Source organism: Dama dama, chromosome 23 (assembly GCF_033118175.1).
Source record: "Dama dama isolate Ldn47 chromosome 23, ASM3311817v1, whole genome shotgun sequence".
Classification (NCBI taxonomy): domain Eukaryota; kingdom Metazoa; phylum Chordata; class Mammalia; order Artiodactyla; family Cervidae; genus Dama; species Dama dama.
The window spans coordinates 64321614-64342357 of NC_083703.1; the positions used below are offsets into that span (position 1 = coordinate 64321614).

Sequence of the window (20744 nt, forward strand, 5' to 3'; positions counted from 1 at the left end):
TTAAGCCCTGGCCACATATCCCCTCCTCCCCCAACCCCAGGCTCCAGATTTAGAGGTGACTTTAACCACATGAAATCCGTTTGGGGTATAGCATCTGCCATGCCACCTATAGACAGGAGAGGGCAGCAGTGTGTTGGGAAACCGCTCTGGAGCTTAAGAGAAGAGCTGCGAAGGGCAAGAGGTAGAGGGCTGCCCAGAATTTTGTGTGTGGGACTGGAAGAGGACTGTTTATACTAGGACCGTGTGCCCTTGGACTAGAACTATTTGCCATCACTTCATGGCAAATAGATGGGGAAACAATGGAAAGAGTGATAGACTTTATTTTCTTGGGCTCCAAAATCACTGCAGATGGTGACTACAGCCTTGAAATTAAAAGATGCTTGCTCCTTGGAAGAAAAGCTATGACCAAGACAGCATATTAAAAAAGCAGAAACATTACTTTGCCGACAAAGATCCATCTAGTCAAAGCTATGATTTTTCCAGGAGTCATGTATGGATGTGAGAGTTGGACCATAAAGAAAACTGAACACCGAAGGATTGATGCTTTTGAACTGTGGAGTTGGAGAAGACTCTTGAGAGTCCCTTGAACTGCAAGGAGGTCAAACCAGCCCATCCTAAAGGAAATCAGTCCTCAATATTCATTGGAAGGACTGATGCTGACGCTGAAGTTCCAATACTTTGGCCACCTGATGGGAAGAACTGACTCGTTGGAAAAGACTCTGATGCTGGGAAAGACTGAAGGCAGGAGGAGAAGGGGTCGACAGAGGAAGAGATGGTTGGATGGCATCACCGACTCAATGGACATGAGTTTGAGCAAGCTCTGGGAATTGGTGATGGACAAGGAAGCCTGGTGTGCTGCAGTTCATGGGGTTGCAAAGAGTTGGACATGACTGAGTGACTGAACTGAACTGAACCGTGTGCCCTAACATGTGCCTTTTTCTCCACAGAGTGGTCCTATCTCCTCAGTGAGGTCTAAATGGCTTATTATGCTTCAGTGAAGTCTGATGCCCTGAGTAGGGTCTGTCCTCACTGAATGAAGTGTGTGTTCACTCAGTGATGTGCATTTCCTCAGGCCCTTCATGATGCTGAGTCCTCTCAGTTAATACCCCCTCGATGAAGTGTCTGTCTTCTTGGTGGGCTCTGTGTCTATTCTATGTGTTCTTTACCCCTTCAGAGAGCCTTGAGACCATTCCCTTAGGCTTAGGTAGGCTCTGGATCAAGATCTGACCATGGGGAGGTTCCCCCCCAACCCAGTTTAGGAGAGTTGGACTATAAAGAAAACTGAGCGCCGAAGAATTGATGCTTTTGAACTGTGGTGTTGGAGAAGACTCTGGAGAGTCCCTCGGACTGCAAGGAGGTCAAACCAGTCAATCCTAAAGGAAATCAGTCCTGAATATTCATTGGAAGGACTGATGCTGAAGTTGAAACTCCAATAGTTTGGCCACCTGATGCAAAGAACTTGCTACTTGGAAAAGACCCTGATGCTGGGAAAGACTGAAGGCAGAAGGAGAAGGGGACAACAGAGGATGAGATGGTTGGATGGCATCACCGACTCAATGAACATGAGCTTGATCAAGCTCCAGGAGTTGGTGATGGACAGGGAGGTCTGGCATGCTGCAGTCCATGGCGTCACAAAGAGTTGGAAACTCTTCAGTCACTCCCTGAGTGACTGAACTGAACTGAACTGAATTTAGGATGTGCTGGGTTTAAAATTAATTGGACAGAGAACAAGAGAGCCGGTGGGAAGGGAGGCTGGGCCAGATGGGGTTCTGTGTAGGCTTCAGGAAGTGGGGGCTGCCTGCTTCCGGGCCTCAGAATCACTCTTGGAGTTAGATACTTAAGGATCCTTCCTGACTTGATGGCTGTTCTGTGAACCGATGGGTGGGAGTGGGCCCTTCTTGGTGGTTAGTGCAGAGAGATGGAGGGTCCTGGCTGGTCCCTCCTTTCTGGAGTGGAAGGGATAGAGGGAAGCTGGAGGTATTTGAGCCCAGGTGTCTCTTGATGAAGTAAGAGACTGGGAAGGAAAGAAGGGTGTGACTGATTCCTTCTATTTGTCTAGACTTTATTTCACAAGCCTTAGCTTCAACCAGATGAGGCAGTAAAAACTTCTGGAGGCAGGAGACCTAGGTCTGGCCCAAGTTATGGTCTTTGTTTTTTCTAGGACCTTGTACAAAGTCCTCCCTTTCCCTAAGTTTACAATTTATGCAATGAAATGGGTTTATTAGCAAAGACTTAAGGTGCCTCCTAGTCTTAACGAATCTTTGCATTTAAGTCTGGATGGAAATCTGTGGAGGCAGGGAAAGTAAAGAACTCTCCTCAGGAGTGGAAGAAAATCTGAGTTTCCTCAGGGTGGGGGTTAGTTCCCAGAGCGAAAGTGTGTCACCCGAAAAGGACCCTACTCCACCTGGCTTTTCTACGCGGTGGGGTGACAGGCCTGTGCAATCAGATCGCGGGGCGGCTCCTCGATGGGCCTGACCAAACTCCGTTCGTTCGTTAGCCCAGCTCTTTCCTGATCATGCCCCGCCCTAATTCAACTCTGCATCTGTAACTCCAAGACCCCACCCCACCCTGGTCACTCCACGGTCCTGCCTCCTCTCCTGTCACATCCAGCCTCGCTACTCGCGGTCACTCCATGGGCCCACCCTCTCGCCTGTCACGGCTGGCCCCTCCCCTTCTGCTTTCCCGCTGCGGCTCCACCCCTTCCGCAAGTAAGCTCCGCCCCATGCCCCAAGCAATGCTCGACTTTGGCCTATGGGTTTCTTTGCTAGCCCTGGTCCCAACACCACCAGGCACGGCTCCGCCCCACTGGGCCTCTCCCCCTGCACCTGCCTAAGCCCCGCCCCACCACCCGGCCCCGCCCCTTCGTAAGGCCCCGCCCCTCGGTCGGCCTGTTTTCCGCGCCTGGGCGCCGGCTGCTACCGCCAAGGCGGCTACTGTGTTTCGAACTTGAGGTGATGGGACTTCCCGAAGAACGGAGCCGGAGCGGCAGCGGGAGCCGGGCCCGGGAGGAGGCTGGAGCTCGGAGTCGGGTGCGGAGCTGGTCTCCGCCGCCCGAGGTCTGCCGTTCGGCGCACGTCCCCTCGCTGCAGCGCTACCGCGAGTTGCACCGGCGCTCCTTGGAGGAGCCGAGAGGTGAGGCAGGGCCCGGGCGGCCCTGAGGGACGTCAGCTAGGACAGAAGTGGGGGTTCACAGGAGAGGGAGGAATCGAGGGTGTTCCGTCGGGAAATGGGGGTTCCGTGAGGAGATGGAGGTTCCCTTGGGAAATTGGGGAGTCGGTAAGGAGATAGACGTTCTGTGAGGGAAGAATAGCGGTTCTTTAAGGAGATGGAAAAGGGGTTCCGCGAGAAGGGGATTCTCTGAGGTGAAGCAGGAAATGTCGTTCTGTAGGAAATGAACGTCTCCTAGGAGTTGGGGTGTTCCTTTGCGACTTGGGGGTTTCGCAGGTTCTGTGAACGTCTGAAAGAGTGAAAATGTCCCGAGAAGAGAGTTCCTCATATGAAGAGTCGGGTTCTTAGGGGCCAGGAGCGCCTTGAAGGGAGGCGGTCCACGAAGAGAACTTTCTTTACCACTTTTCAGCCCAGCTCAGCCCGTGCCTCCTGACACCTTTCGCCTGTGAGTTAGTCTCCACTGCTGAGGGGCACTCGAGTCCCATCCTGGCATCCCCAAGTTAGTAGTGGAGATCTACTTTTAGTATTTCAGAAACCCCGATGGAGACTACCGCATAAAGCTGAACAAGTCACTAATATATTGTCTTTAAAAAAGAAATAGGGCCGGGATTGTAATAACTCCGAAATTCTGATAGGTAATGCCATGTCTTTGAGCCTCAAGCTGGGTAAGGGGTCACAGATGTAGCTGAATTGGAAGGCGGCATGATGCTGGCAGTGGGACATGCATGAACACTCTGGATTTAGATACTGGCTCTGCCACTCATTTGCTCTTTGGTCTTGAGATTTAAAAACCTGTCTGAAATTCCTTTTCTTTAATCTATAAAATAGAGGTAATAATACCTGCCTCGCAGATTTGTTTGAGGGCTAATATGAATAGTAAGTGAAGTGTGCATTACAGAGTGCCTGGTGCACAGCAGCGTTCACTAAATAGCAGTTGGTTTGATAACCATAAGAGCAATGTGGATGAAGCAACTATTGAGTAAGCAAGATAAGATTAAATCAGATGTAGAGCCGTTGACTGCTGCAGGCAATGTCCAAGTTTGAGTGCTCAGACCTCTTTTTTTTTTTAGGTGTTCTTATAGATATTTGTTGCCTGGAGAATCCCAGGGATGGGGGAGCCTGGTGGGCTGCCATCTATGGGGTCGCACAGAGTCAGACACGACTGAAGCAACTTAGCAGCAGCAGCAGCAAAGATGTTTGTTGACTAAATTTGTCTACGTAGACCACCCCTTAGACAAATGTTACACTTAATCTTTTAATTGACTCTTGTGGTTGGTAATTCTTTCCTTGTCAAGTTCCTACTCTTTACAAAAGATTTCATAGTAGGCTTCCTTTAATAGTGAAATGAGCCAATATCTTTAAATAAAAACACAATCACATGGAAGTTTTGTAAAACACACCTACAACACACACCTGTATCCACCAACTATCCCAGGATTCTGACTTCTTGGGATAACACTGTATTTTTGTTGGGATTCTCTAGGAATAAAATATAAAGGCCAATTCATATACTGGCTCTAAAGCAATATCATATCTTCATTTTTCCAATGGAGACTTCCTAATTGGCTCTTAGAGAGGTGATCTTATCTATAGACTCACTTCCTAATCAGGGTTCACTTTCAGATTAGATAACCCCAGCTTGTTTCTTTTTCTTTCTTTCTTTTTTAAATTGAAGGATAGTTGATTTATAATGTGTTTGTTTCAGGTATACAGTTCAAAGTAGTTCAATTATTTACATATATGTCCTTATTCAGACTCTTTTCCCTTATAGGTTATTACAGAACAGAATATAGTCAGTCCCCTGTGCTATACAGTAGGTTCTTGTTGGTTATCTATTATACATATATAAGTAAGTGTGTGTGTGTGTGTGTGTGTGTGTGTGTGCACATGCTAAGTTGCTTCAGTTGTGTCTGACTCTTTGCAACCCTATTGACTGTAGCCTGCCAGGTTCCTCTGTCCATGGGGTTCTTCAGGCAAGAATACTGGAATGGGTTGCCATTTCCTCCTGCAGGAGATCTTCCTGACCCAGGGACTGAACCTGCATCTCTTGTATCTACTGTATTGGCAGGCGGGTTCTTTACCACTAGAGCTACCTGGGAAGCCCAGTAGTGTGTATGTGTTAATCCCAAACTTCTAATTTATCCCTCCCCTCCTACCTCAGGCCTCTTTTCACTTCGCTTCCCTCTCTATATTTTTTCCTGTCATGAGTTCATGTTTCCCATGTTTTCATTTTTTTAAATTGAGGTAACATTATTTAAGCTCCCTGTAAACAATATTGTATTTCTACTTCTGTGTACACTATGGTGTGATCACCACCAAAAATTTAGTTTCCACCCATCACCATACAGTTACCCTCTTTACTCATTTTACCCTCCCCACTTCACCTCAGATAACCAGTAATCTGTTCTCTTTATGTGTTTGTTTTGTTTAATTTGGTTGTTCATTTGTTTTTTACATTGCACATATGAGTGAAAGCATATGGTATTTGTCTTTGACTCTGTCTGAAATGGTAAGTTTTCATTCTTTTTATGGTTGAGTAATATTCATTTTACTTGTCTGTAATATTCATATTACTTCCCTAGTGGCTCAGACAAGAAAGAGTCTGCCTGCAATGCAGGAGACCCAGGTTCAATATCTGAGTCAGGAAGATCCTTTGGAGAAGGGTATGGCAACCCACTCCAGTATTCCTGCCTGGAGAATCTCTTGGACAGAAGAGTCTGGTGGGCTACAGTGCATAGGGTCACAGAGAGTTGGACACTTGGCAACTGACACTTTTTTGACTTTAATATTTGTATATCCATATATGTAAATACATATCTCTATATATCACATCTTCTTTATCATTCATTTATCAGTGGACACTTAGGTTACTTCCATGTCTTGGCTATTCACTGTAAATATAATAAACATAGGAGTGCATATATCTTTTCAAAATAGTGTTTCTGTTTTCTTGAGAAAAATAGAAGTGGAATTGCCAGATCATACAATAGTTCTGTTCTTAATTTTTGAGAAATTACTATACTCCAAAGTGGCTGCAACAGTATGCATTCCCACCAACAATGTATGAAGGCTCCATCTCTCCACATCCTTTTCAACACTTGTTTCTTGCCTTTTTGATAATAGCCATTCAGACATGTGTGAGGTGATATACCATTGTGGCTTTGATTTGCATTTTCCTAATAACAAGTAATATTGAACATCTTTTCATGTATTTGTTTGCTCTCAGTATGTCTTTGGAAAAATGTCTATTCAGCACCTCTGCTCACTTTTCAATTGGGCTGCTTGTTATTTTGTTGTTCAGTTGTATGAGTTCTTTATGTATTTTGAATGCTAACCCTTTATCTGATATATGATTTGCAAATACCTTCTCCCCAATGATGAGCTATTACTGTCACAGTAACTCTTTTTGTGTATACTTAGCTTTGTATCCAGGATCTCACTTATGCTCTAGTCTCAAATTTCATAGGTCTGTAGAGTATTTTATTCACATGCCTTGATGTTATACCATATTTAACATTACTGTGAGTCAGATTTACCAATTTTCCCTTCCAAATCTGCTCTTCTCCCTAATGTTCTAATCCCTGCCAGTGGCACTATCCCAAATCTTATCCATCTGTATATCTTATTTATTTATAGGTTGCTAACTGCTTACTGAGCACAAATTCTGTTTGTTTGATGTAGAGACTATTATCCCCATTTTTCAGAGAAGGAAACTGACACTTAGAGAGGTTAACTAAATTGAACAATGTCACAGGTGGAGCTGAGATTTGAACCAACATAGTTTTGGTTGCAGAATCTATACTCCCAGTAGCTGTGCTAGTCCTCTTCCCTGATCCACAGTCTGCCTTTTACAAAATTTTGTCAAATACTCTTTCAAAATATCTCTTAGGTTACCTTTTCTTCCATTTCCATAGACCCTTATAATTCAAGGGAGCAGCCTTCTAACTAGTTCTCTCTCCCCTAGTCTCACTCATCTCCATTATTTCTGGTAGATTTAGAATTATCTAAACACTATTAGAGTGATATGGAAATAATGCTTTCATATGTCACTTCAAAAACTTTCAATAGTTCCCTATTTCCTACAGTTTAAAGTTAAAATTCTGCCTTTCTTTCAGAATCTCTGGATAACTAGCCTACCTCACCTTTCTATTCTTATCTTCTGATACTCCCTACTGCATGCCCCTCATTCTACAACAGACCATTCTTGTTGATATACTGTATACACAAAAGTCCCTTTCTCATCACCGTGGCTTTGCCCATTCCCTTCTGTTCCTCTCTACCTAGTCAAACCTCACCAGTTCCACAGAGCATTCCCTGATCATGCCAGTCCATTTTTATCTTTTCTAAACTTCAGTACTTAGAATGTGTGCCAAAGAACCATCCAGAATTCAATAGCTCCACCATAAAAAAATAAAAGCAAGAACTAAATGATTATGCATTCCCTGACATTCCAGTGGTTAAGACTCCTTGCTTCCACTGTAGAGGCCACGAATTCAATCCCTGGTCATGGAACCATGCTGCCTGTGGCCTGGAGGGCCAGAAAAGAAAACAAAACTAAGTAATTATAAAAAGATTTCTTCATTTCTTGTTGATGGACATAAATGTGGTTCATATATGGTTTTACATAGTCTGTGCCTACTATTGTCACTTAAAATGTACTTTTTTGAGTATACACATATTAAATGTAGCTGTAACAACATGGACTTTAGAGTTAGGTCTTATTTTGTATTCAGGTTAGGGTTAGTGCTGTGTGATTCTTGGGAGAGTTTCCTATGTGTTCTGAGCTTCAGTTTTCTCATGTGTTAAAATCAAGATCATCAGAGGGCCATATAAAGATTAAATGAGATTAGCTCAATCCTTGGACATTAATGGCATTCATTAAAATGCCAGTTCCCATTTGTTCTCTCATTAATGGCCATTTAATATTCTGTTGTGTCACTGCCAGTGATTAAAGAGATTCCATCTCTTCAGCTTTCATCTCTGCTAGCTAGATTTCATCTCTGCCAGTTTTCATCAGTTTTTTCATTGTTGAGCTTAAGGGCCATTTATAGTCTTACTGTTATAAATGGTGTTAGTATAAACATCTCTTGAGTAATCACTTTTTCCCCTTTGGTATTATTTTCTTAGGGTGTGTTTCCCCAAAGTTAGCAGTTGAAAGAATATAAAACATTTTATGACTCTTGTCATGCATTGCCCTGCTGTTCAGTAACATTGTGCTAATTTCTTACAATGTTGTTATCATATAATAGATCGGTTTTCTAGGGTCACTTGGGCACTGAGTTCAATATTTTCTTAGTCTTTGCTGGTCTTAGAGGCATATAATGGCACCTTGGGGTTGATTTGATTTGGATTTCTTTAATTCATTGCAAGTTGTATAGAAAGAAAAGAAAGTGAAATCACTCAATTGTGTCCAACTCTTTGTGACTCAATGGACTATAGCCTGCTGGGCTCCTCCATCCATGGAATTTTCCAGGCTAGAATACTGGAGTGGGTTGCCATTTCCTTTTCCAGGGGAATCTTCCCAACCCAGGGATCGAACCTTGGTCTCCTGCATTACAGGCAGACTCTTTACTGCCTGAGCCACCAGGGAATCTGGTGGCAAGTTGTATACCATGTAATTTAGCTTTCAGTATATTCTGTCTTGTATATTCAAAAATATTTTACGTATTAGTCTTATTGTTGCCAAAATCTTGTCTCTCTGTGCACCAATGCCAAACAGAAATATGGAGACAGAGTTATGGAGGAGAAGGAAAGAGTAGTTTTATTACTTTGCCAGGCAGAGGGGGAGGAACACAATAGGCTAGTGCCTCAAGAATTATGCCTCCTCCCTGGTGAGAAGGAAAAGGTTATATAGTCAGGCAGGAGTATGTGATAAGGATCAAGGCAATAACAGTCTTGTATTCTTGCTTCTGCAAAGTTCAAAAGAGTGGGGTTCCTGACAAGATTGGATGTGTGGAGGGTCTTAGGTGGTCCAGTGTTCTAATTTTGATGAGCCTCTCTGGTCCTTTAATCTTGCTGTTTTACTGCTGTTCCTCCTTTGATTAGCAACTGTGATGCCATTTGGAACTGAGAGAAGGTCATGGAGGCTGGATTCTTGACTATAAGAAATGGGGGACAAAAAGGCCGCTGTGCCCAGGAGTCCCACAGGGCCCTACTCAGCATCATTATCTCTTTAATCAGATTATATAAACTAAATCATCCAGCTTGAACAGGTCACTTTACCTCTATAAATTTGATTTATCAGTAAAATGAGAGGCTGATAACCTCTAAAGTTCCTTCCACTGTTATGGTTCTAAGTGTCTCTCTCTCTCTTCTCTAGCTTGTGATCCAGTACTTAGATTATCCTAGGTGTTCTGCTACAGCATGTTTAACCTGTTGAGTACCTTTTCTCCAGAGTAACCAGGCAAATATTTCAACATTGTAAGTCTTCTCTGGCTAAAATCCTACAATGACTTTCCATTGCTCTTAGAAACTGAAACTGTTAGTTGCTCAGTCGTGTCTGACTCTTTGCAATGCCATGACCTGTAGCCCGCCAGGCTCCTCTGTCCATGGGATTTTTCCAGGCAAGAATACTGGAGTGGGTTGCTGTTTCCTTCTCCAAGGGATCTTCCTGACCCAGGGATCAAACCTGGGTCTCCTGCATTGCAGGCAGATTCTTCACCATCTGAGCCATCAGGGAAGCCTATTGCTCTTAGGCTCAAATTGCTCAAATTCTGTATGCTTAGAAGGATTGCATGTTATCTGCCCAGTTTATCCCTTAATTTCTGCTACTCTTTCTCTTATTCTCAGTGCTTCAGCCTGAGGGAGTTCCTTTTAACATATACCCATGGTTCTTTTCTGTCCCATAGTGTTGTTTTTCCTGGTGGGAGAGTGGAGAAAAACTCCTATTCATCTTTCAGACTTTAGTAACAATGTCTTCCTCGGGGCAGTTCAAATCTTGACTTAGTAAATGTATAAGTAGATATCACTAAGTCATGTCTGACTCTTTGCAACACCATGGCCTGTAGTCCGCCAGGTTCCTCTCTCCATGGGATTCCCCAATCAAGAGTACAGGAGTGGGTTGCCATGCCCTCCGCCAGGGGATGTTCCTGATTCAGGGATTGAACTTGGGTCTCCTGCTTTGCACGCAGATTCTTTACCCACTGACCCACCTTGGGCAAATTATTTAGTTTCTCTGAGCCTTGATTTTCAAACCAATAAAATAAGAATGAAAAACCCTACCTCCTATGGTTGTAGTAAGAACTAAATGAGATAATGCATTTAAGGAGTTTAAAAGCCACATCTGGTACTTAGCAAGTAACACTTAGGCAAATAGTAGGAGAAAGAGATGCTCATTAAGTGATTGCTGAGAGTGAATGAACAAATTTTTCCTTGTCATGGAAGGCTCTGTGGGTAAAGGATTTCTTCCTTTCACTAATTAATTCATTGGAAAAGTTACTGATTAACTACAATGTACTAGGCATTGTGATAGGCACTGGTTACAGTTTGAATAGATGGTGAAAAACAGAGTGGATATTTTGAGAAGGGAGGGAAGAAACTTGAGTCAAGATTCAGCCCATGGGAGTAAAGATGGTTTAAGAGTGTGGTGGGTGTTAAGATTTGAGAGGTAGAAGAGGTAGAAGGTGATAGGTCCTGGAGTACAGGGCAGAGAAATTGTGACTTGGCTCTATGTATAGAATGGTAAGCCATCTGAGGATAAATGTGCCTCAGAAGCTAAACGATGTCTGGGTTTCCTTTTCTGTTGTAGAGTTTTGGGGAGACATTGCCAAGGAATTTTACTGGAAGACCCCATGTCCTGGTCCATTCCTTCAGTACAACTTTGATGTGACTAAAGGGAAAATCTTCATTGAATGGATGAAAGGAGCAACTACCAACATCTGCTACAACGTACTGGATCGAATTGTCCATGAGAAAAAACTTGGCGATAAAGTTGCTTTTTACTGGTAAAAACACCTATCTTATAGCCTGTGGCAGATAAAAAGTCACCCTGACATTTATATAGTATTTTATAGTTCACAAAGTACCTTAAAAATCCATGCATTTGATGCTTACAACAACCCAGAAGAATAAGCAAAGTGTCATTAACTTAATGTCTCAGGTGAAGAAAAATACCTCAAGTTAATACCCTAAAATCATGTAACTAGCATGTGACAGAACTGACATTCAAAATCAAGTATCCTGACTTCTAGTCTAGTGTTTTCAACTTGTAGTTGGAGAGGAACAATGTGAGGGGGTAAATGGAAGCAAAAAGGACTATGTTGTTTTCTTCCTTATTCTTGCTTTGGGAGAAAAGTGGATTTTGGATTTTTTGCTGCCACCACCACTGTTATCATCATTACCTTTGATTGAGCTATATGCCAGATACTGTGCTCAAGTGCTTCACACATGTTATCCTATTTGATGCTCACAACAACTAAAAATATATTATTTATTTTCCTCATTTTACATATGTGAAAATGAAATTCTGAGATGTAAATAGATGACTTATTTGAGGTTATATAGCTAGTAAGAAGGACTGATATTCACATCCTGGTAGCACAGTTCCAGAGTTTATACTCTTAACCATGACATTATACTATCCTTCTAATTTCTTATACTAGCCTCTCAACAGCTTTGCAAATTAGGTATTCTTAGCCCAATTTTATAGCTGAAGAAATGAAGCATGCATCTCTGCTTCATAGTGAATAAGGTCATAGAGTGAGTAACTGGTGGAGCCAGGGTTCAAACCCAAGTCTGTCTGATTCCTTGTTTTTAACACTCAGCCATGCTGACTCCTCCACTAAAACTAAAACCCCCTCTTCTTAGCAACATAGCTTAGAGGTGTTACTAAACTGAACCTGAAATAGGACCTTGAAGTTCCAGGTACTGGGGTGTTGCTGCTACCAACCATAAGCACTTTGAGAATTAATCTTTCTTTTTTAAATAAGCCAATAGGAGCATATTGGTATTTCATGGATGAATTAAATTTGTAGTCAGTAAAACGTTGCCCAGTTTGTGTGATATATTAAGAAAAACCCTAACCTGAGAGACAGGAAGTTCAGTTTCTCACTCTAACTCTGCCATCCACTTGCTATGTAACCATAGGCAAGGCATTTGACTCTCTGAGAATCAACTTCCTTGTCCATAAAATGGGGGTAATATTAAATTCCCCCCTTGCCTTATAACTGGATTGTTAGGAGAATCAAATATGATGTTGTGAAAGCATTTATTTATTCATTAGAAAACACTGTACAAATGTGAGTGGTTTGTTATCACATTACCATTGCTCAGGTTGGGGTCACTTTGCCACTGAAATTCACGGTCCATTATGCCTGTTGAGACTTTGTTTAGCTCCTGCCATGATACTTTATGCTTGAGCTCCAGCTGACACTTGGGCCCACCTCTTAGGTTCCTCAGAGATCAGAAAACCTTTAAAGATCTGGATAGGAGATACTTTTGTCTGAATTTGTTCCCTGGTTTGAAATCAAGTGCATGATGAAAGATTGAAAAGGCACAGGCCAGAACTGTTTAGTCAATGGATATTGCTGCAGAATCCGGAGGCCCTTCTTTCTAGTTCCCCTACCATCTGTACTTGAACAGAGTCTGTCTTTCCACATAAGTAAAATGAAAGGAGTAGATTAGATCAGTGTTTTCTCAAGAATGCTTTTGAAACCACTAATTAATAGACGTATTAGGAACTTTTTTTTTTCCCCCAAGCAGGAGCTTCTTGATTCATGAAAAAAAAATAGACTGAGAAGCACTGTATTTTATAAATTACCTTTCCGGGATTTCCATTGTTTATTGATACAGTAAAGGCTCCAAGAAGTCCTACAGTAAAGATACCTGATTAATTTTAACATGGGGTTTCCAAAGTTTATTTGAGCCCCAAACACTTTTTATAGCATGCGATTAACGTAACAAGAAGCAGTATTCCATGGAACACTGATTTACGAAGCACTCGATATGTAATCTCTACATTTACTTCTCATGAAAAATTCTGTAACTCTGTAACAAGACATTTTCACTCCATTTTTACATTGGTCAGGCAACCAATAAGAATTTTAAAGATATTGAGTACTCAGCCCTGTGAGTGTTATGGTGCAGGGGTAAGAAGAGTGGGAGATGGGTACCACATGGGCCATTATTATTCAAGTCTCAGTCTACAAATAAATCATGTTTGTTAGAAGGAAGTAAAGTGCAAATATCCCAGATATTTGTTTACTTCCCTTTTTTACCTCTATATTTTAAAACAATATGCTTACACTGCAATTTCTTTTTTTTTTTAAAGAAAGCATTGACTTCCTTTTATGATAGATGAGAATTCAGTTCTTATATACTACTTCAACTTCTTTCTCTTAATCTCAACATAATTATACCTCTATTTTTTAGTTAATTTAAAATCAATGCTTATTTTAGAGTAATATATGATTGTATTTCCTTTTATATAAAGATTTTTGTTTTCAAAGAAGTTAAAAATTGCCTAAAATTTTCTTATACTATTTGCCTTTATCATATACTCAATATTTTTCAAATGATCATATAATTTATTCTATGAAGTTCTCTTTTTCCCCCTTGGTCCTAGAGCCTACCTTCTTTCTGCTCTACTTTTTATTAATGTTTTTAAAATGACATCTTTTCAGTGATTTGCTCCAGTTGATACACTTCTTATGGAGCCATAGTATGACTTTCTTTTCAGCCTAGACATTTAGATAACTAAAGTGGCTTTCTTTTCTTTTTTCTGAGCAAACTCCTGAAAACAGTGAAGGACAGGGAAATCTGGAGTGCTGCAGTCCAAGAGGTCACAAAGAGTTGGACACAACTTAGCAACTGAACAACAGCAACATAGTGGCATTAGAAAACCACATTTAGGGCATATTTTATATACATACTGAAATAATCCACAAACAAAGTACTTCAATTAGCCAAAATAGAACAGTATTAAGGAAGAATTTGGCTTTTTACTTTTGACTTGACACATTGTAAATATTCATGGAATAATAGTATTTTTAGACTTTGAAGTGATTGTTTTATTAGAATCCATCTAAGTCAACTGTCTTTACAGATGTAGAGAGTTTATGCAGGGATCAATTTATTCATTAAATACTTATTAAGGACTTACTATGTACCAGGCAGTATTCTGAACAAACAAACAAACAAACTCTTTACCCTCATGAAGGTTATATTCCAGCTTAAGGAGACAGACAAACAAACCAATAAATATATGACAGGTAGTGATAAGTGCTGTAGAAAAATACAAAGCAGTTTAAGGAAAAAGGAATAACAGTGAAAAATGGGGATTGATATCGGTGGCACTCTCTGACAAAGAAGACATCTGAGCAGCAATATGAAGGAAATGCAGAGTGTCATGCATATAGTTGGTTTGGGAAAGGAAACTATTCCAGGTACATGGAAGAGTAAGTGTAGAGGCCCTGGGACAGGAGTGTTCTGCTACCTAGTGTGTTTGAATACTAGCTAGGAAGTTAGCGTAGCTGAAGCAGTATTAGTTAGAAAAACAGAGTGATAGGGAATGAGGTCAGCAGGACACTAGATTGTATAGATTAAAAGATTTGGGTTTTTTTTCACAGTGAAATGGGGAACCACTGGGCAATCTTGAGCATAGAAGTGACAGTGATTTGACTTATGTTTAGAACCTGCCTTTATGTTGAGAATAGACTGTCGAAGGGCAAGATTAGAAGCATGGAGACTTATGAGGCTATTATAGAAATCCATGTGAACAATAATAGTGATTAAAGGTACTTAGAAGTGGTCAAAATCTGCATCCATTTTGAGTGAAGAGCCCGTGGAATTTGCTGACTTGAATTGGATGTAAGGCGTGAAAGAAAAGGGAATCAAGATTGTATTCAACAGTGGTGAGGTCCAGGACTGGGACATCTTAACTATTTTTGGACACCTAAGAAAAGATTTTATGCAGGGGAGTGATGTCACAGCTGGGCTTAAGAAGATTAATCTGGATTCATATGGAAGTGAGAATATAAAGGCAGAGAGCTGAGAGTTTTGTTATTCAAGGTAGAGATGCCTAAACTGGGATATTGATTGTGGGAATGAAATAGAACAATAAAATTTTACAGTAATTTAGAGGAGAGAAACCGATATAGGTAACTGGTTGTGTAGATGCAGGAGAGACAGGCAAAGAAAGTGAGAGAAGAGTCAATTGTTCCCTCAGTCTTTATAACACTTTACCTCTTTCAAAGACACATAGTCATCTGATCCAAAGGCTAAATTTACCCTCTGTACAAGACTATGATTTCAACCTCTTGCACTTTCTTCCCCCTACCATGACAGGTAGGAGAGTTAGTGGGAATTTATGTGTATATGTATGAGAAAGAAATCAGTGACAAAGTTATTAGAATAGTCATTCACAGAGAGATAGTCAGTGAGGGACATTAGAGGTGGCTCTGGGAGTGGGGCCTGGCTAGTTAAAGGAATGCTGGCAAACAGTGGGAGATTGGAGGATTAAATAAAGGGTTTCTGGGGAGAGGGTAGAAAGAGTGGTTGGTGGTCGTTTTTCTGGTGATTTATACAAGCTGCTCAGTCTGTAGGTTATTCCAGGAGAGGAACCCTATCTCTCAAGACCCCAGAATTTTGTTTAGTCCATTCCTTCTACTTTTTGCTTTGGATTGCCTCTGGCTATCATTATCTCTGAACCATCTCCTCCCTCAGTCTCAACTGAATTCTCTTTCCACAGGCTCTGGCTATTTTTCAATGATTCCTTAGAAACTTCTGAGAAGCAGGTGTCTTTAAGAGTGACCTCAGGGCAGAAGCTCTGCTTTCAGGATCCCTGTATGTTCCCGAATATGAATTTGAAAGTATGCTATTTAGAGCTCTCCAGATCCTGGTGGGGTATGAGTGAGTTTGTGTACTTGAGGAGATGGGGATGGTTGGGAAGTGGAGATGAGCCCATGGTCTGACAAGGAGAAGATTGTCAAGGTAACATGGAAAACCATAGCTCTAAAGTGTGTTGTGTTAGCATTAATGTCCAAGGATTCTATTCATTATCTAGGTCCATGTCCTGGAGTTCATTTCAGTGATATTGGAATGGAAAGACTTTTTTGTCCTCTATCTATATCTTCACTAGTTTCACAATAGTGTATTTACTTATTAAAATATACCATTTGACCCTTGAACAATGTGAGTTTGAACTGCATGGATCCACCTATAATGCAAATATTTTTCAACAGTAAATTCTACAGTACTGCATGGTCTGTGGTTGATTGAACCAGCAGATATGGAGGAATCAAGGATATGGAGAGGCAACTGTAAGTTATAAGCAGATTAACCCCTATGTTGTTCAAGGGTCAACTGTACTTGCTAAGGAAAAACACTCATTGAGAAGGAAGATGGCGTCAGACCATTCCCTTCCTGTCTCTGGGCCTTTCGTTTGTGGGAATGATGGGAGGTGAATTACTGATCATCTGCAAGGTCCTTTCCTGCACTGATGTCTCAGGATTCTATGATTGTATGAAGAGGAAGTGGTTCTTAGAAGTTCTATTGCAACCTGTAGTGGCTCTACAGTGACTCAGTAGGCAGGCTGGTCTTCTGTTGATATGGTGAAGAAAAGGAGGATTTTAGAAGGTTTGGGGTGAAGAGGCTGAGAAAGGTGTCTACTCCCGTTGCCTGGTAACATGAACACTTTAGCACAAATACTTTAAACTAATGGGAGATATGTGGAGAAATAACTATTACTTGGAACAATCTTTCTCCACTTGAATCAGATGGGCAGATTGTGGAGGAGGGCAGGGGGATTTCATGTTTAAGGTGGATTGTTAATTTTCTTCTCTTCCTTCTCCCTGAGTTTTATGACCGTTGATGCCTTAAAGAGAAATAAGTGGTGAAAATGAAACAAGTAGGCTGTGCTGTCCAAGACATTAGTCACTTTTTGGAAGTAGGTAGGATCTGAATAACAAATATAATAATAATAAATAGAATATGTTATATATTAATATATTATTATATGAACTAACATATGTAACAAAAAGTGTGTAATAAATGGAAACTGTCTTGAGGCCTGACACAGTGTCCTGAGCCACATCAGCTACCTGTGTTTGTGTCTGGGCTGACTTCTTATACACGTGTATTGAGTAAATATTTAAGGATATGAAGAGAACGACTTTAGATAGTGCCCTTTTTCTGAGCCTTCTTAATCTCACTATAAACAAAGGTAAACAGGATACTTGCTAAAGTTACTTCTGTCACTTGTCTTCAGAATTTCTATCACAAATCTAGGGAACTGCAGTGGCAAGGCAGCAAGGAGGAAAGTTGGGGAAAGGGAAGGAACCCAGTACTGGTCTCTTGCCTTTGATGAGAGCTGGTAGTTAGGTAAGGGCACAGGTTCTTGCCTTAGGGAAGCCTCACATTTACAACAGTAAATACAGAAGGCTTAGAGTTGTCTGCCTTTTCCTGGATTTGGTATGAAAGAGTTGGGTCACTGGTAATGATACTTAGTGTTTGATAATAATACTTTGAACCATTATGAGAATTTGAGACTCCCAGACCTTTGAGGTCCACTTCCTGTACAAAGCAGGAGTTGTAGCCCCTGAATCTTCATTCCCAACAGTTCTCATAAGTGATCATTCTGATTCTGGAACACTACCAAGACCACAGAGTTCACACAATACCTATCACATTGTTAGGCACCTCTGTTACAAAATTCTTAGATATGTTCCCTCCCTATAACTTTATCCCTACTTATGCTCTTCCCATGGTCTTAATCCTATGTTCTGGGGTCACATAGAATAATCCCATTCTTTTTTCCATGAGACATCTCTTCAGGTATTTGAGGGCAGTTATTACATCCCTTTGCCAGGCTGAATGTAGGAATCTAAATCTCAAAGATGCCTTGAAGATGCCTTCCATTGTTTCCCCATCTACTTGCCATGAAATGATGGGACCAGATGCCATGATTTTAGTTTTTTGAATGTTGAGTTTTAAGCCCGCTTTTTCACTGTCCTCTTTCTCTTTCATCAAGAGGCTCTTTAGTTCCTCTTTGCTTTCTGCCTTAAAGGTTGTATCATCTGCATATCTGAGGTTATTGATATTTCTCCTGGCAAATAAAGAGCTTAGTGCTTAGCAAACAATATGTTAGCTATTTTTATGATTATGCCAAAGCCTCATTCCTAAAACAAGAAAGAGCAGTGCTGATCAGGTTGAAACATAGATTGAAGGACAAGAGCCACATTCTGTTGGCTTCTTTACCTTGTCATTGTGGTCCCTGTGAGATATGTGTGTGGAACCTCTGGGGATTTGCAAAACTCAGTTTGGAAACCCCTGATCTAGTCAGTGCCCTTGTTTTATGTATGAGGTAATCCTGAGTCCACATTCCCAAGTTCCTTGTATAGTATAGTTTCTGGAACAACTGTATTGTGCATGTTGGTTTCCTGTATACATTCTCTAGTTGGCCAGTATCACTTATAAAGTACTCTACCTATGGTATGCCTTGGACAGGGAATTATTACCATTCTTTGCTCTGACCTTGCATAGCTAAGATCACATTAGACCCATTGACAGCCATACTCTACCACTCAGTCTCCCATAATGCCTAAGACTTTTCTGTTTATTCTAATAATAAACTATGTCTCGTCTGCATTGTATGTATAATTGTATGTATAATTGTTCCCTTGTTTTTTTGAACCTGGGTATGGTTCACAGCAACACTTGACAAATGAGGAACTTAAGGCTCAGGAGTGGAAGTGACTTGGCCAGATCACATAGCAGTTGAACTTGTTCTAGAGAGAACACTTATATTCTTTGTTATAGACGCTGTGCTTCTTCTTTCACAAACCTAGCTCTTTTGACTCTCTGTCACTTATTTAGCCAGTTTACTTAGATGGTTTAGGGTTGGCTTAAGAAATGTTGACCACAGTTTATAATGATAATTTATAAGGCTAAACACATTAAAGGGCAAACATCAAGGAAGTAAAATCCTTTTCTTAGCTGAGATGTGCTCATTCATCCATCCACTAAACAATTTTTTAAAACTGAATATCTACTATCTATAGTCTGCATGGGGCTTCCCAGGTGGTGCTAGTGGTAAAGAACCCACCTGCCAATGCAGGAGATGTAAAAGATGTGGGTTCGATTCCTGGGTTGGGAAGATCCCTTGGAGGAGGGCATGGCAACCCATTCCAGTATTCTTGCCTGGAGAATCCCACGGACAGAGGAGCCTGGTGGGCTAGTCCAGACGGTCACAAAGAGTTGGACACAACTGAATCGACTTAACACAGCATGGCACATAGTCTGCATGCTACCTTAAGAAGAGTGGGTGGGAAGCATAGGGCAATAGCAAGAGAACCAGTAAGGGGGCATGACAGCAATTGAGATAAGATATGATAATGGAGATAACAGTAGAAGCTGTGAAAAGTGGTTAGAATTTGAAAGGGGTTTTTTTTTTGTTTTTTTTTTTTTTGCCATTCTGTGAGGCTTATGGGATCTTAGTTCCCTGAGATCAGGGATTGAACCCAGGCCCTCAACAGTGAAAGCATCAGGGAATTTCTCAGATTTTGGAATTTGTCAATATTTTGAAGGCAGAGAGAACCAATAGAATTTGCTGATGAACTTGATGTGGGGGTATAAGAGAATGGAGTCAAGAAATAAAGGTTTTTTGCTTTTTTTTGTCTGAGCACTGAAAAAATATAATTCCCATTAGTTGAGTTGGAGAAGAAACCAGGAGGAAAAGCTTTGAGGAAGGATCAGAAATTTGTGTTCATACACAGCTGTAAAATTGCAGCTGTGACATGTGTTAGGTAGCCAATAAAGAATTTTAAGTAGAGATATGACATATCAAGAGTTACACTTTGAAAAGATCACTCTCTTGATCATGTATATATTTTAAAAAATAATAATAATAATAACCCCACCCCCCACCCCAAAGCCTATTCAAGGATCTGCAGGCAGAGGTGCTAACCATTGCTTTATGACCTTTGGCAAGTGATGAAACCCTTCTGAGCCTCAGTTTCCTGACCTTTCAAATGGGAATAGCAAATCTTGTCCTGCCAGATTAAAAAAGTTCCTACAAGGATCATCTGAGATGAAAGACAAGAAAACACACCGAAAAGGTGTGTTATTATGAATTGGTGCTAATACATACTCACACATATTACACACATCTAAGGGTATTATTAGGCAGAAGGATCCAGGACTGGCAGCCACACATGAATTTTCTATCCTTTCCAAAACATCCTTCTTTCCTCTGATGAGCGTAGCCTCTTTTCTCAAACTTGGCTCAGAATCCACGATTTCTAGGAAGGGTTTCATGATTAATCATGCTTAAGTTATTTCTTTGCATCCTTTTTGTTAATTTCCTACTTCTGCATTATCTTGTTCCCCTTGGTCGCTGTTTCCCAATATTGGCCTGATATGGTGGGTGGTTTAGATCTCTCTAATTAGAGATTTTAAGCATATGAAAGTAAGGAATAGCCTCTTACTCTCTTACTTTCGTAATTTGGCAAACAGAAGGCGCTGATCGTTGGGTGGCCACTCTGGTGAAGATCATCCATTTCCAGTCCTCTGTGGCTTGGGAGTTTAGTAGGTAAAAAGTTTTGAAGTGGGGGAAGAACCTTTAGTCTAAGAAACTCTCTGAC

General features: G+C 41.1%; 1 protein-coding gene across 1 annotated transcript in view; it reads left to right on the top strand.

Moving 5' to 3' along the window:
* The first annotated feature begins 2871 nt into the window (after positions 1-2871).
* The window catches only part of ACSS2 (acyl-CoA synthetase short chain family member 2), a 45461-nt gene continuing 27588 nt past the window's right edge, over positions 2872-20744 (top strand). The window contains exons 1-2 of the mRNA XM_061127126.1: positions 2872-3132; positions 10916-11111. Of these exons, the coding sequence (XP_060983109.1) occupies positions 2955-3132; positions 10916-11111 (374 nt within the window). The 5' untranslated portion in view covers positions 2872-2954. The remainder of the gene's footprint in view (positions 3133-10915; positions 11112-20744) is intronic.